At 38.3% G+C, this 14,264-nt stretch overlaps 2 protein-coding genes across 2 annotated transcripts in view; both read left to right on the top strand.

Moving 5' to 3' along the window:
* Positions 1-14,264, top strand: part of snx5 (sorting nexin 5) — a 210,962-nt gene that overhangs the window by 167,077 nt on the left and 29,621 nt on the right. The window lies entirely within an intron of this gene.
* On the top strand, positions 2,845-13,277 carry LOC311069479 (glycine N-acyltransferase-like protein 3; the record flags this gene model as incomplete). Its single annotated transcript, XM_084092658.1, has 3 exons — positions 2,845-2,956; positions 11,673-11,691; positions 12,983-13,277. Exons 1-3 carry the CDS (start codon positions 2,860-2,862, stop codon positions 13,275-13,277), a joined length of 411 nt encoding a protein of 136 aa, XP_083948784.1. The 5' UTR covers positions 2,845-2,859.

The following is a 14,264-nucleotide window of genomic DNA, read 5'->3' as shown; positions in this document are numbered from 1 at the left end:
GTATGTCTATTCCAGTAACGTGCGGTGAAATCTTGTCATGGGTAGGCTGTGACCTATCAATGTGGCATATGTTCATATTCATTCAGTTAATGAAGCAACCCAAGTTCATATCATCACATCGCTGCCTGCATACAGCAAAGTCATATGTGAGGCTAATGCACAATCAAATCTAATAATCAAATTAATGGACACATCTATCTTATGATAGATATATATTATACAACAAACAAATGTTTTGTGCGGGACACAGTAAGAGAGGGAGGCGGCGCGGTGTCAGCGAACCGACAAGCAGCCTAGTCACTATTGTGTAGTTTGTATTAATGCCATGGTTCAAAAAATAATGTAAAGGTTAAATAATAATTCACTTAGACTTTATAAGAAGCAATTGCGACTTTATTTCACACAATTCTGACTTTATATCTTGCAATTCTGACTTTATAACATGCAATTGCGACTTTATTTCACGCAATTCTGACTTTATATCTCGCAATTCTGACTTTATAACACGCAATTGCGACTTTATTTCACGCAATTCTGAGAAATAATGACAGAATTGCGAGATGTAAACTCGCAATTGTGAGATAAAAAGTCGCAATTATCTTTTAAAATGTTTTATTCTGTGGCGGAAACAAGCTTCCATACCTCCTGGCCTCTTCCTCCCATCCATCCTCCCTGACGCATAGCTACTGGGCCGGCCCAGCTATCGGTAGGCGCCGGCGGTGCCGCGGTAGTTACCTGAGAAAACGTTTTGGAAAACACCATAGACGGAAAACACGGGCTATGGACCCAACCAACTCTACAGGAGGGGAGGGGAGAACTCCCTCACATGGTACAACCTATGCAGAGGCTGCGCGCTGCGGTGTCAGAATGCGGAACGTGTGTAGCCTAATGTAACTAACGTGACAAATGTGAAAAAACAAAAATCCTCGACCGGCCCAAAAGTGAAGCGGCCCACCGGGAATTCTCCCGATTACCCACCCCGGGCCTGTTGACAGCCAACGCTAGGCGCCGCTAGATCGGGAAGTGCGGATTGAGTGAGAGCGAGTGGATCACGTGACATGAAGCAAGCTCGGTCTCTGCCTCAATGTTGATAATTCAAGACAGCATGAGAACTGACTGCGCATGCGCAAACCTACGTAAACTACGTTCTATGGACCAAAGAGAAACCTAACTAACCTCTGCCTCAATGGCCATGGCCTTGAATTTCCTGCATGAAACAATGGTTTTAGGAGCAAACAATGGCAAAATGAGTATATTATATGTGTATTCCTGAAAATTTTTGTTACAAAAATTAATATTTGGAATAAAATAAATGCAATTAATAATGTGGTGAATTAATAAAGTTCTTGGAATTAATAAATGTAATGTCAACATTTCCTTTGGTGAGGCACTGCCTACCCTGCCTACCCTGACCGCACGTCCCTGGTCTATTCAGGATATATGCTTTGCTGCTGTTTGGTCTTCTCTGAACACCTTCGGCAGTTTTTACAAGCTGAATTTACCGTCTGGCGTTTCAAGTACTTCGGTGAGTTAATTTCCTCACTCATCTATTGAGAACTGTTCTAGTGTTTGACACAGTTGTTACCGCTTTGCTGTTGGCTCTGTGTATACTTTGTTCCTCACCTATGTTGGGACCTGCTGCTAGTGTTAACAGTTGTTACCGCTACCGCTGTGGCTGTTGACACTGTGTTTTACTTCATGCGTTGAGTGCTTATTGTGTTGTGTCTGCCCTGGTTCAGTAAGCCTTCGCTTTCATTGTCTTGAATATGCAAAGTTGACAGGGTCGGAGCTGATGTTTCATTGATCTAGCTTCGCCTATCAAATATGAGCACTCTTAGCGGCGCGCGCGGCTATTGGCTGACTGTCTGTCTCTTCCGTGGCTGGTGTAGCTTGGCCCCATTTTCTCCAGGCTTATCTTCACTACTCTCACGGCGGGATTTAATACAGTTACCGCAGCATCAGCTGACGCAATGTTGAATTTACCACTCTCGAAAGGTAATGTCTCCGGTTACTATTGTAACCTCGGTTCCCTGAGAGGTGGGAACGAGACATTACTTTAGCCGCCGTCTTCGCTGTTCGATCAGCTGTGCAAGCGCTCAGTCGTGATTCTGACACAATTGTCGCACCCATGCATTTTATACTGCCCGCGAGCCTGTCAGTATTTGCATACTTCGCAACAACTGGCTAGCTGTTCCAAGCTGGCGTTAGCCAATAAGATTTCAACAAAAGTGGAGAAGGGAGGAGTTCCCGCAGCATCAGCTGAGGCAATGTCTTGTTCTCGCCTCACAGGGAACCGAGGTTACGATAGTAACCGGAGACATTTTGAAACATTGAGTGTTTGTAGATCATTTTGTATCCTAATATTGAAATTAATTTTGGGGAAACTTGTATCTGAGGTGTTTTGAAAGTGTTAAACATTTGAAGGTTTACCAAGAAAGAAAAAAATCTCTTTTTTGTTTGTTTGTTTGTTTTATTCTATTGAAATAGATCCTTTCAGAAGAAAATATAGTTTCCTAAGTAAAGGAAAATAAATGACTAATTGTTAAAAGTAATACAGTTGACAGTTGGGGCATCTCACTTGCCCTATTAGGATTAGGAGGGTGGGAATATGAATTTGAGTTCACTTTACATCTCATGCTTGCACTTCAGGAAGCCACCGTATTGACACATATTCACCTGAAGCCTACACTACCCATTCCTGTAGTATATCATACAATAGTGTAAGGTTAAACATATACACATAACATGCATATTGAGACTCAAAGTCTCAATGGGGACCAAAATTTTGCGTTTTCATTTTCCCCTACCAGGTGAGACTTACAGTCCCGTTGCAATTGGAATAATCGAGCAAAGGACTTTATGAAGAAGGTGACTCTTTACAGTACAGATGAAGTCCTGAAAAGAATGCTGACTGTGGAAAATGCAATTGACTGGAGCACATGTTTCTTAATTGAAGGTAGGCCTATGTCTTTTTCCCCAATATATTATATTATTAATGCGACTTCTGGTTATTTTAATTACATTAATGTAGACACGTTAAAGTACACAAAAGCCGTTAAGTACACAGTCTTGTTCGGACGCTCTTGCTTACTGCTCCGCGCTTTGTTCTATCGCTTTTATATTTTATATACGCTTCTATATTTTTAGATTTTATCTCCTTTTATCACCTAATTTTAACTTCAGCAAATCAGCACAGAGCTCAAACAACAAAGTTTGGATTACTACAAAAACGCATAATTCTTTTATCTGACCAGCTTGCATTCCGGGGAAAGGAAAAAACAACTGCCTACATTCATAAGGATAAGAGAGAAAATGCCTCTTCTGGTTCAAGAAACTACTTGCTGCACTAACTGCCACAGACTTTTACAAAGGATTGCAGTTCTTGAAACAAAGTTACTTACGGGACCACCAAACCAGACGGAACACACAACAGAGCTTCGTCATGGACACCCTCAGCATATAGCCGGTGAGTCCCATGAAACTAGTGCTAAACAAGCCGATCAACTTACAAATCGATGGCACAAACAGGGAGCGAGACCCAAAGGCACTCGAGACATCAGATTGTCACGAGCATCACATATTGCCGCAGTAGCATCCTCTACCCCAGATACAGCTCTGACAAGGATTGCAAACACTGGTCTCCTACCACCGCCTATCTTGAGAACATATTTGAAGTACTAATGAATGTAAATGAGGAATCCCCAAACGTGATGAATGTGATCGAACACAGACTGAATCAGCCAGTAGCTAACTCTGATGCTAACTGGCACTCAAGGTCGATCAGACAGCGGCACTCAGCTCAGAGCGCAGCCAAGCCCAGGACTCTAATAGTGGGGGACTCCATAATCAGAAACATTAGCAGCAGGGATACAACTACGTGCTGCCTTCCACAAGCAACAACTTCTGATGTAAACAGGGAACTTCAGAACATTCTGATGAAACATAAGACTGCAAATCGACTCATCATTCATGTGGGGAAGAATGATATTCATAAAGAGCAGTCAGAACTCCTTAAGAAGGATTTCAATTAACTTTTTGAAACACTTAAAAGACTGAAAGTTCAAACATTCATCAGTGGATCACTCCCAGCAAGAGGAACAAACAGGTTTTCATGGTTGCTTGGGCTTAATACATGGCTGCAAAAAACCTGCAATATAAAAGGAGTGAACTTCAGTGACAACTTCAATCTTTTCTGGAGTCAGAGACAACTGTTTCATCAGGATGGCCTGTAGAGAGACTGACAAACCCCCCAAGCCAGATTCCCAGTGAAATGCTCTCAGACAGCAAGTGCAGTGAGTTTGCTTCTTTCTTCTCTGAGAAAATCAATAATATCAGAAAGGTGATCAGCACATCCTTGAGTTGCGCTGGGGTCAGACGGGTCAGACAGATCAGACCACCTGAGAAAGTAGTTACTATGTCTGATTTCAAAGAAATTGATGGCAAAATTTTGGAAGAAACTGTACAGCACCTTAACACATCAACCTGCGCTCTTGACACACTTTTTGGGTTAAACAGTTTAGAAGCAGATCTTCTAGAAGTGGTAAATGCCTCACTTCTCTCTGGGAGTTTTCCAAACTCCCTTAAAACTGCAATTGTCAAGCCCCTCCTGAAAAAGAGCAATCTGGATAAGACCATATTAAGCAACTATAGACCGATCTCAAATCTTCCTTTCATAGGCAAGATCATTGAAAAAGTTGTCTTCAATCAGCTGAACAAATTCTTAAGCTTGAATGGTGCTCGAAGCTTAAGCTGCTCGATATTCGCTTAAATACTGATACAGGCAAATGATCAGTTCTGGTACTACTCGACCTCAGTGCTGCATCCCTTTCAGGGATAGTCCTAAAATGGTTCAGGTCATTCTTAGAAGGGAGAGGTTATTATGTGAGTATAGGAGACCATAAGTCTGAGTCGACATCCATGACAATCCATGCGGAGTCCCTCAAGGCTCAATTCATGCGCCACTCCTGTTCAACCTATATTATGCTCCCACTGAGCCAAATAATGAGAAAGAACCAAATCGCTTACCACAGCTATGCAGACGACACACAGATCTACTTAGCCCTATCGCCTAACGATTACAGCCCCATTGACTCCCTGTGTCAATGCATTGATGAAGTCAACAGTTGGATGTGCCAAAACTTTCTTCAGCTAAACAAAGACAAAACTGAAGTCATTGCGTTTGGAAACAAAGATGAAGTTCTCAAGGTGAACGCATACCTTCACTCTAGGGGTCAAACAACTAAAAATCAAGTCAGGAATCTTGGTGTGTCTCTAGAGTCAGACCTTAGTTTCAGTAGTCACGTCAAAGCAATAACTAAATCAGATGCTTTGTTTCCAGACAAGACTTAGAGAAACTTGTGCATGCTTTCCATCACCAGCAGGGTGGATTATTGTAATGGACCCCTCACTGGCCTTCCCAAAAAGACCATAAGACAGTTGCAGCTCATACAGAACGCTGCTGCCAGGATTCTGAGCAGAACCAGAAAATATGAACATATCACACCAGTCCTCAGGTCTTTACACTGGCTCCCAGTTAGATTTAGGATTGATTTTAAAGTATTATTACTGGTGTATAAATCATTCAATGGCCTAGGACCTCAATACATTGCAGATATGCTCACTGAATATAAACCCAACAGATCACTCAGATCATTAGGATCACATCAACTAGAAATACCAAGGGTTCACTCTAAGCATGGCAAGTCCACTTTTAGCTATTATGCCAGCCACAGCTGGAACCAGCTTCGGCTGGCATAATAGTGCTCCTACAGTAGTCACATTCAAATCCAGACTCAAAACACTTCTGTTTAGCTGTGCATTTAATGAATGAGCACTGTGCCACTGTCCGTCCGACTGTCTGTTCTATACTGTATTTTATTTTATCTTTCTAAACTATTTTAATTATTCTTATTTCTTTTTATTATTTAGATTTCTTCTATGTAAAGCACTTTGAATTGCCATTGTGTATGAAGTGTGCTATATAAATAGACTTGCCTTGCCTAATGCTAGGATGTGATCTACGTCATTTACCAATGCGGGAGGAAATAGCAGCTTTTCGGGGTGTCAATATGAAAGGTTTCTCCTTAGTGCACCTTATGATATTATCTGATCCCAGTCATTTAACTGAGCTCATTACCAGTTAAAGCAACACCATGTAGTTTTTGCTCTCGGGGTCCCCCTACAGTTGGGAAACAGTATTGTCTTCTACTACTGTCGTAAAATCTGTCATGGTTACACCAGGGGATACACGTGCATTTGTTGACAAGCCTGTAACTATTTCGCCTTTTTATTTCATAGACTATAAGTTACATAAAAGGGGAATGTATGAGAAAAGAAATACAGTCTGTAATGCAAATATTCTTATCTGAATGTTGGTAGAAAGTCCCAGTCTTTGCAATGTCCCAGCAGGCAATGAAGATAGGCAATTAGTTCAAATAACTCCACTGGTGTAATCCAACACAGGTAGCGTAATCCAACACAGGAAAAAGTATATCTCATCACAACTCTTGTTTCTCTTCTAAAGCCCCATTACAGAGTCCTCTGTGAGCTTCTCTGCAAACATCCTTAACCCAATGGGGTTAAGCTCACAGAGGACTCTGCAGATTTGCATTACAGACTGTATTTCTTTTCTCATACTGCAGTTACACCTTCCATACCTCATTTCGCTTGTTTTGTTTATTTGTGTTTTGGGTTTGAGTTTGATATGTTTATTTGTTTGTTTACAGTATTGAGCTTGGTTATGTGAAATGTTGTTTTGGGTTTCATCAGTATGTCTATTGTTATTGGTATCATTCATTTTTAATACATAGCCTACTATTCGTTTTCATTCCCTTATTGAGACTCGTACTTAATTTGAACACAACTATAAGCAAAAGTGAATTCCCCTTTTATGTAACTTATAGTCTATGAAATAAAAAGGCGAAATAGTTACATAGTGGTGGCCCGTACGGGGAATTCACTTTTGCTTATAGTTGTGTTCAAATTAAGTACAAGTCTCAATAAGTATGCAGCTTAAAATATGACAATATGATTTGAATTTGAATTGTGTAAATTTGAATTATTTACAAGTGAAATCTAACAAAATTGAATTTAAGGTGGTAGTTTAAATAGTTCTGAATTTGATTTTTTTTAAACGAATATTGAACATTTGAAATTTAACAAATTGAAATGTTTTTATGGCTGAATTTTATAGACATGTATTTTCAAACAGCTAGTTTTTTTTGTTCTGAATTTGTATACTGCAAATATTCAGTTTGAAAAAATACAGATTCAAGTTTTCAAGATGAAGAAATTCGGAACTTCAAATTCAGTTTTCTAAAATTCAAGTTCAAAAATTCAAGTTCAAAAATTCAGATCTTACAGAAAGTAGGTCACAGGTCATCCACAGGGAAGAGTAAAGGATCTCAGAAAAGTCGAACAGAGCATTTTGGCTGCACTGCAGTAGTTTTCTGCCGCAAACGCCGTCCCAGCTAGCAGGGAACGTTCTTAGAACTTTGGCTAACATTCCCTACAAGTTTGGTTAATGTTCTGAAGAAAACATTTGAATGTAATGTTTAACGAATATTTTAAGGATGTTTTCTCATTTTAAAAAATGTTCCTATAACGTTAAATGTAAACTAAGATATAACATTTGAACTGCAACATTCAAAGGATGTTTTGGGAATGTTTCTGAGGTAACAAGTTGTACAATGATCTCAATAAAACATTGTCCCAATGTTTCATGATAACAAAAGAAGAACATTCTCTCTGTCACATTAGGAAAATGTTTTGAGGATATCATTGAGAGATGAGATGTTGAATGTTCTTTATAAAACGTTCTTCTAATGTGACGAGTTAACACAATTAGAATATTTTACTTGCAACATTTTGAGCATATTTTGGGAATGTTGTTCAAGTTAAAGTTTGTACAATGATCTCAAAATAACATTGTCCCAATGTTTCATAAAAACAAAAGAAGAACATTTTACTTGCAACATTTTGAGCATATTTTGGGAATGTTGTTAAAGTTAAAGTTTGTACAATGATCTCAAAATAACATTGTCCCAATGTTTCATAAAAACAAAAGAAGAGCATTCTCTCTGTCACATTAGGAAAATGTTTTGAGGATATCATTGAGAGATGAGATGTTGAACGTTATAAAACGTTCTTGTAATGTGATGTGTTAACAAAACTAGAACATTTCAAATGTAACATTTTGAGGATGTTTTGAGGATGTTGTTGAGATAACATTATATAATGTTCTCAGTAAAACATTGGCACAATGTTCCATAATAACACAGGAGGAACATTATCAAATCAGCGTTCGTAAAATGTTTTGAGGATATCACTGAGACCTGAGATGATGAGTGTTTTTTATAAAACGTTCTTGTAATGTGACATGTTAACAAAACTAGAACATTTTAAATGTAACATTTAGCAATCAAACTACACAATTATTGTTAAATTGAGCTTGCTGGTCAGACAGCAGGCCAACAGGGTTCATGATGGAACATATGGTGCGTTTAAGTCCTCCTGGGAAGTTTGTATTCATGAGGTTTTACTATTTTTTTTTTATGTTTTAAATTAATGAAGCCACTGTAAACTTTATCATCACATATTATATTGTTATATTATAATGCTATCATATTTTGTGCAGGCATTAGCTTACTTCATTGTCACTGCTGAATACCTAAATATAGTAGTATTCCACAATGTTTCTCACTGACACACTCCTAACTCTTCAAGATCGGGGTTAAAGAAAATCCTGAGCTTCCTACTCATATTCTCATCATTGTGTTGGCGTTCAACTTGTAAATACGATCTTTATGACATGACTTGAATGCACCAATAGCTCTAGCTTAATTAGGGACAATCCATACAAACACTCTTTTCTAAAATACATTACAGACTGTCACAGTGAGAAGTTATTCGTCCTGTATCAACGCTAAAGGCCTAACCACTGCAGTCAACACCTTGGAGTCTATCCATGCTGTTAAATAAAAGTCTGTAGACAAGGGTTAGGGTTAGAGTTAGGGTTAACCTTAACCCTTAATTTCTAACCCAGACCCGGTTTCACAGAGTTTAGATTAAGCCAGGATTAGGCCTTAGTGCATTTAATTAGCTTTAAAAAATGTGCCTTAGAAATAAGAAAAAAGAAACATTACTGGTGTGCATCTTGAGACAAAACAATGGCACTGACATATTTTAAGATATGTCAGTGCAAGTTGCTTTCAGGTAAAACAGCTCAAACGTGCATTTTAGTCTGGGACTACAGGCTTAAACCTTGCCTGTGAAACCCGGGGTATATGTTGCAACTTGTATAGAATTATGCCAATGTTAGCAAAGTGTTGCGTTGGACAGAGGATTAACCCTAAACTAACAGGTTGTGTAACTGTGCCACACAGGGTGAAAAGCAAGTTGACATTATTAGGCATAAGAGTGTTTCTAAAGGAAAGGTCAATATTTTGTTAAAGTGCAAAAGGATCATTATGGGTCACATGAATGTAACTCTAATGTCACCATGACACCAATCCATTAGTTTTTCATGTAGGTAGGTATACAGAATTGTATATGAATAGCCTATTATGCAATGTTTGCTCTGTTTAATATACAGTGCAATGCATAAGTGAATACACCCATGCTAAAGTTGACTAAAAAGAGGAATAAAAAATCATATTTTGGAAATTGAACTTAATGCCTTAATTTAAAAAATTAGGAAAAATCCAACCTTTAAGGACACCAATTTTCTTTGTGAATGAATAATGTATCGTAAATAAATAAATGTTCTTCCTTAAAATACATGGTGCATAAGTGAGTACACCCCTATGTTAAATTCCCATAAACTTAAAGATAAAGTTCCCTTGGCCTTTGGAATTAAAATAGCCCCACATCATCACATTGCCTTCACCATACCTAGAGATTGGCATGGGGTACTTTCCATAAGATCATCTCTCAATGCAAATCAAACTAGCTTTTAGGCTAACTGAAATAAAACCATGCCAATCTCATAAAAATCACAATTTTTAAATTTTCTTAAGATCAAGCAATGTTTATGGAGCAGAACAGGCACCAACAGAGAAACAAGTCCATCACTAGTTAGTATCCACTGCATTTTATAAAACCGTAGTCAATTTTAAAGGCACAATGCACTCCAAAATAAAAATGATCTCTTTTTTTCTCCCTCGTGCCATCCCAGATTTATATCTGACTTTCTTTCCACAGAGATTTTTAGAAAAATTATAATTAAAGTTGTTTTGTTTTTTTTGCCCGAATGGTCTCCACTCTGTGCATTTTGTAATAATACAGCAAAAAAAATTAACTGACCGTATTTGCCAGAAAATAAGTCGCATGCACATGAGTGCAAGTCACACCGGATCATGTTGAGAGAGAAACGCGTCATAAAAAAAAAAAACATTTTAATATTAGCCTATTCCGCAATAGTGTAAAAGACCTGTAAATAAAATACAACATTTACATGATAAACACTATTAACATGTAGGCTATGTGTTGCCTACAGAACTGATAGCCTACTATGTTGTGTGAGCACGCGATGCGCGAGCGCCATCTCTTGGATTTGTTCCACTGCTGGGAAATAACTTAATACTCTGTTATTTATAGTCATACAGATAATATGACATCATTCGAAACAGTAAAATGTATATTTTTATTTGTGTATTCAAAATGACTACAAAATATCATGTCATTGAAAAATAAATAAAACAACATGATGCGCTGCTTTAGCGCGTCTCGGTCTCTTTAGATCTTTCTGGCGCACACCAAAAATGAACCAAAATACAGAGAATAGCCTTCTTGGCGCGCCTACTTTTGAAAGTCAACATTTAGATTATTTAACGTTAAATGCCTGAGTCACTTTGGAATAAATCACAGCGTGTTTCATGATAAAACGTGACTTAGCCTATACAGTCCAGAAAATAGGCTATAGGTTATAGCAAATTCAGACCAACTGCTGGTCTACACAGAGAAAAAGCCCTTTCTAGAATTTCTTCATCTTGAAAACTTGAATCTGTTTTTTTTTTTAAACTGAATATTTGCAGTATACAAATTCAGAACAAAAAAACTAGCTGTTGGAAAATACATGTCTATAAAATTCAGCCATAAAAACATTTCAATTTGTTAAATTTCAAATGTTCAATATTCGTTTAAAAAAAAATCTAATTCAGAACTATTTAAACTACCACCTAAAATTCAATTTTGTTAGATTTCACTTGTAAATAATTCAAATTTACACAATTCAAATTCAAATCATATTGTCATATTTTAAGCTCCATAAATAAGGGAATGAAAACGAATAGTAGGCTATGTATTAAAAATGAATGATACCAATAACAATAGACATACTGATGAAACCCAAAACAATTAACATTTCACATAACCAAGCTCAATACTGTAAACAAACAAATAAACATATCAAACTCAAACCCAAAACACGAATAAACAAAACAAGCGAAATGAGGTATGGAAGGTGTAACTGCAGTATGAGAAAAGAAATACAGTCTGTAATGCAAATCTTCTTATCTGAATGTTGGTAGAAAGTCCCAGTCTTTGCAATGTCCCAGCAGGCAATGAAGATAGGCAATTAGTTCAAATAACTCCACTGGTGTAATCCAACACAGGTAGCGTAATCCAACACAGGAAAAGTATATCTCATCACAACTCTTGTTTCTCTTCTAAAGCCCCATTACAGAGTCCTCTGTGAGCTTCTCTGCAAACATCCTTAACCCAATGGGTTTCCACCTCTTTTTCATCCTCAACAAACCCCAAACCATCACCATGCTTCCATCTCTCTCCCTCTATGCTATCCCAAACTTTAAACCATTTCCCCCTTTTGTTGCCCGCTTGAGGCCAGGATGAACACTTTCATCCTTGTAACAGGGTAACTGTTACAAACCGATACCCCTGAACTCTGCAGAAGGAGTTCTCACGTCTTGGGCAGACTGCCTGCGTTGCGTGTGAAATGTCTTCATCCCTGGTACAGTGGCATATATTTCAGCATGTCATATGAATATAATTTCATGGGTTTTATTTTTTTCAAACGCCAAAAGATCGCGTAGCTCACGTTTACAAGCCAGCGTCATTATAGTAGCCTATTGGCTACTGTTTTACAGAATGGATATGCTAATTCAATTCAATGTTTGTGTGGTAGGTAATAGCCATATATCATCAATATTATATCAAGCTACCATAGATGAATATGCAAAGTTGAAAAATCGATTTGCATTATAGCCTGAGGCAAGACACTTTCACCAGAAAAATAAATAAACAAACATGACTATCAGCCTGCAGTCATTAGGATATTTAGCCTAAAAGATGATTTTGTCCGTCTAATCATGTATTATTAACTTGCAAGAATGTAGCCCCTACCAAACGTGTACACGCCGTTTAGACATAGGCTTACTTCTGACTTTTTTAGTATGCAAGCAATATACTTACTAGTCCAACAGCATGACGGCCATGTCAGCATCGGTCGGGCACCCCTCCTCCTCCTTTAGCTCACGCCAGCGAGCGAACGCTGGACCAATATTGATCCTCGTCCGGCCTTTGATTTTCCGACAAAACCTTTGCCTTCTTCGGTTTAGTTGCTGCTTCGGCCATGACAAGAACATAAAGACGCTGTACCAGCCGGAAAAAACAAACCAGTTGGGCTCTCACGTCCGAATTTGAGGAAATGGGGGGTGGGGCGTGGTGGGGGAAGTGAGGTATGCCGTAAAGCAGTAGAATTTTGTAGTTCTTTTTATGCTCGGGTTACTACCCGAACCCCGAAGTTCCGTAGTGCCAGTAAAAGCGATACAGACCCCGTCAGGCTATGGCAGACGTGTCATTCAACCAAGTCGATGTACCATCACAAGGGTCTTGGAAATATATTATGAAGGTTGAAAAACTACATAGTGTTGCTTTAAGATGGTCCCTCTATTTATTTTGTTTGAGAAGGTTCTGTCATGAACTCATAAATATAAATTTGTGTTGGATTACATTTAAATAAAAGCTTGAAATTGCTTAATTTCCCTCATATCTTTGCTTTCTTCCTCAATGACCTTAAGACCAGAATGTCTGTCCTGAATGAGTCACATGCCGATGTAGTTAACAAGACTTGGAAATTTGGTGGGAATGACGAAGGTTACAGGAACATCCTGAATCTCATCAGCCATTTCCCCACATGCTGCATTACAGATGAGAACAACCAGCCTGTGTCCTGGGTACTGTTGTATGATTACTGTGCCATTGGAATGTTATACACTCTAGCCAAAATCTGCAGACCGGCTCGTACTTTTAGCAACTAGGGCTGACTCGCCTAGACTGCAAAAATCAAGTAGTGTATTCCAGCCTTTATTTGATCACTGTAGTTTACTTTATGAGTAAGCAAATAGCAGGTGGGTTAGATTTATGTTTGTTTAGTTTTTTAGTTCAAATAGACCGACACTGGGAAAAAACTTCCATGGACTCCATCCACCCTCTTCCCACCATGCACTGGGCAGTAAATACTTAATATGGTGGCATTGTTTGACCATTTGTCTGTTTTAATTACATTGCTGTCATTGATTTTGTCACTACATTTAGTAAGGTGTTGTTAGGATGAGTTTGTTCCTCTATTAAAATGGCATTTTAAGGTATTTCATAAGTGTTTTTAGTCTTGAGGAGTACTCTGCTCTTCATGACACGAGGCATATTGAATGATATGCAAATAAAGGAATTAATTTGCATTGAGTCAACACAACAATTAAGTTAAGTCATGGAAATTTACTTAAATTTACCTATTACTTAAAACAATTAAGTGAACACAACTCAAAATAGCCTTGCAAACATTTGTTTTTACATACAATGAAAACTCAGCTGAATGATTACACAGAAGAATGTGGTGGAATTGCAGGAATCTGGTGAAGTCCATGAAATGACCTTGAAATGACTAGGCAAGTTGCACATCGACGGAAATGGTTTAACCGCACCTAAAACATGAGACTGCGTTAGCATTTCTGAACTCTAAACATTCTGTGTACCATTTTCCTCACTTGATGCATTCAACTGTCTGCATAATGTTAGGTAGCTGTGTTTTTTCCAGACAAAGGAAGCATTATTGAACTTGTCAAACAATTGTGCTTATGTAACGTTCAAGCCACGAAGAAGGCGGATTGTTATTTCCCCAAAAGACCCTAAAGTTAGCAGTTTGGTGCAAACTCCGCCTATCGGACGCTTTCATTTGCCAACTCAATCACGTAGTTACCTGTCAAGAAAAGTTCAGACTTCTGAAAAATCATGGACGGATCCATTTG

This window comes from Abramis brama (genome assembly GCF_963993115.1).
Source record: "Abramis brama genome assembly, chromosome: 19".
In the NCBI taxonomy this organism is placed as follows: domain Eukaryota; kingdom Metazoa; phylum Chordata; class Actinopteri; order Cypriniformes; family Leuciscidae; genus Abramis; species Abramis brama.
Note: the sequence above shows the minus strand (reverse complement) of the source record. Positions and strands in the feature narration are given on the sequence as shown.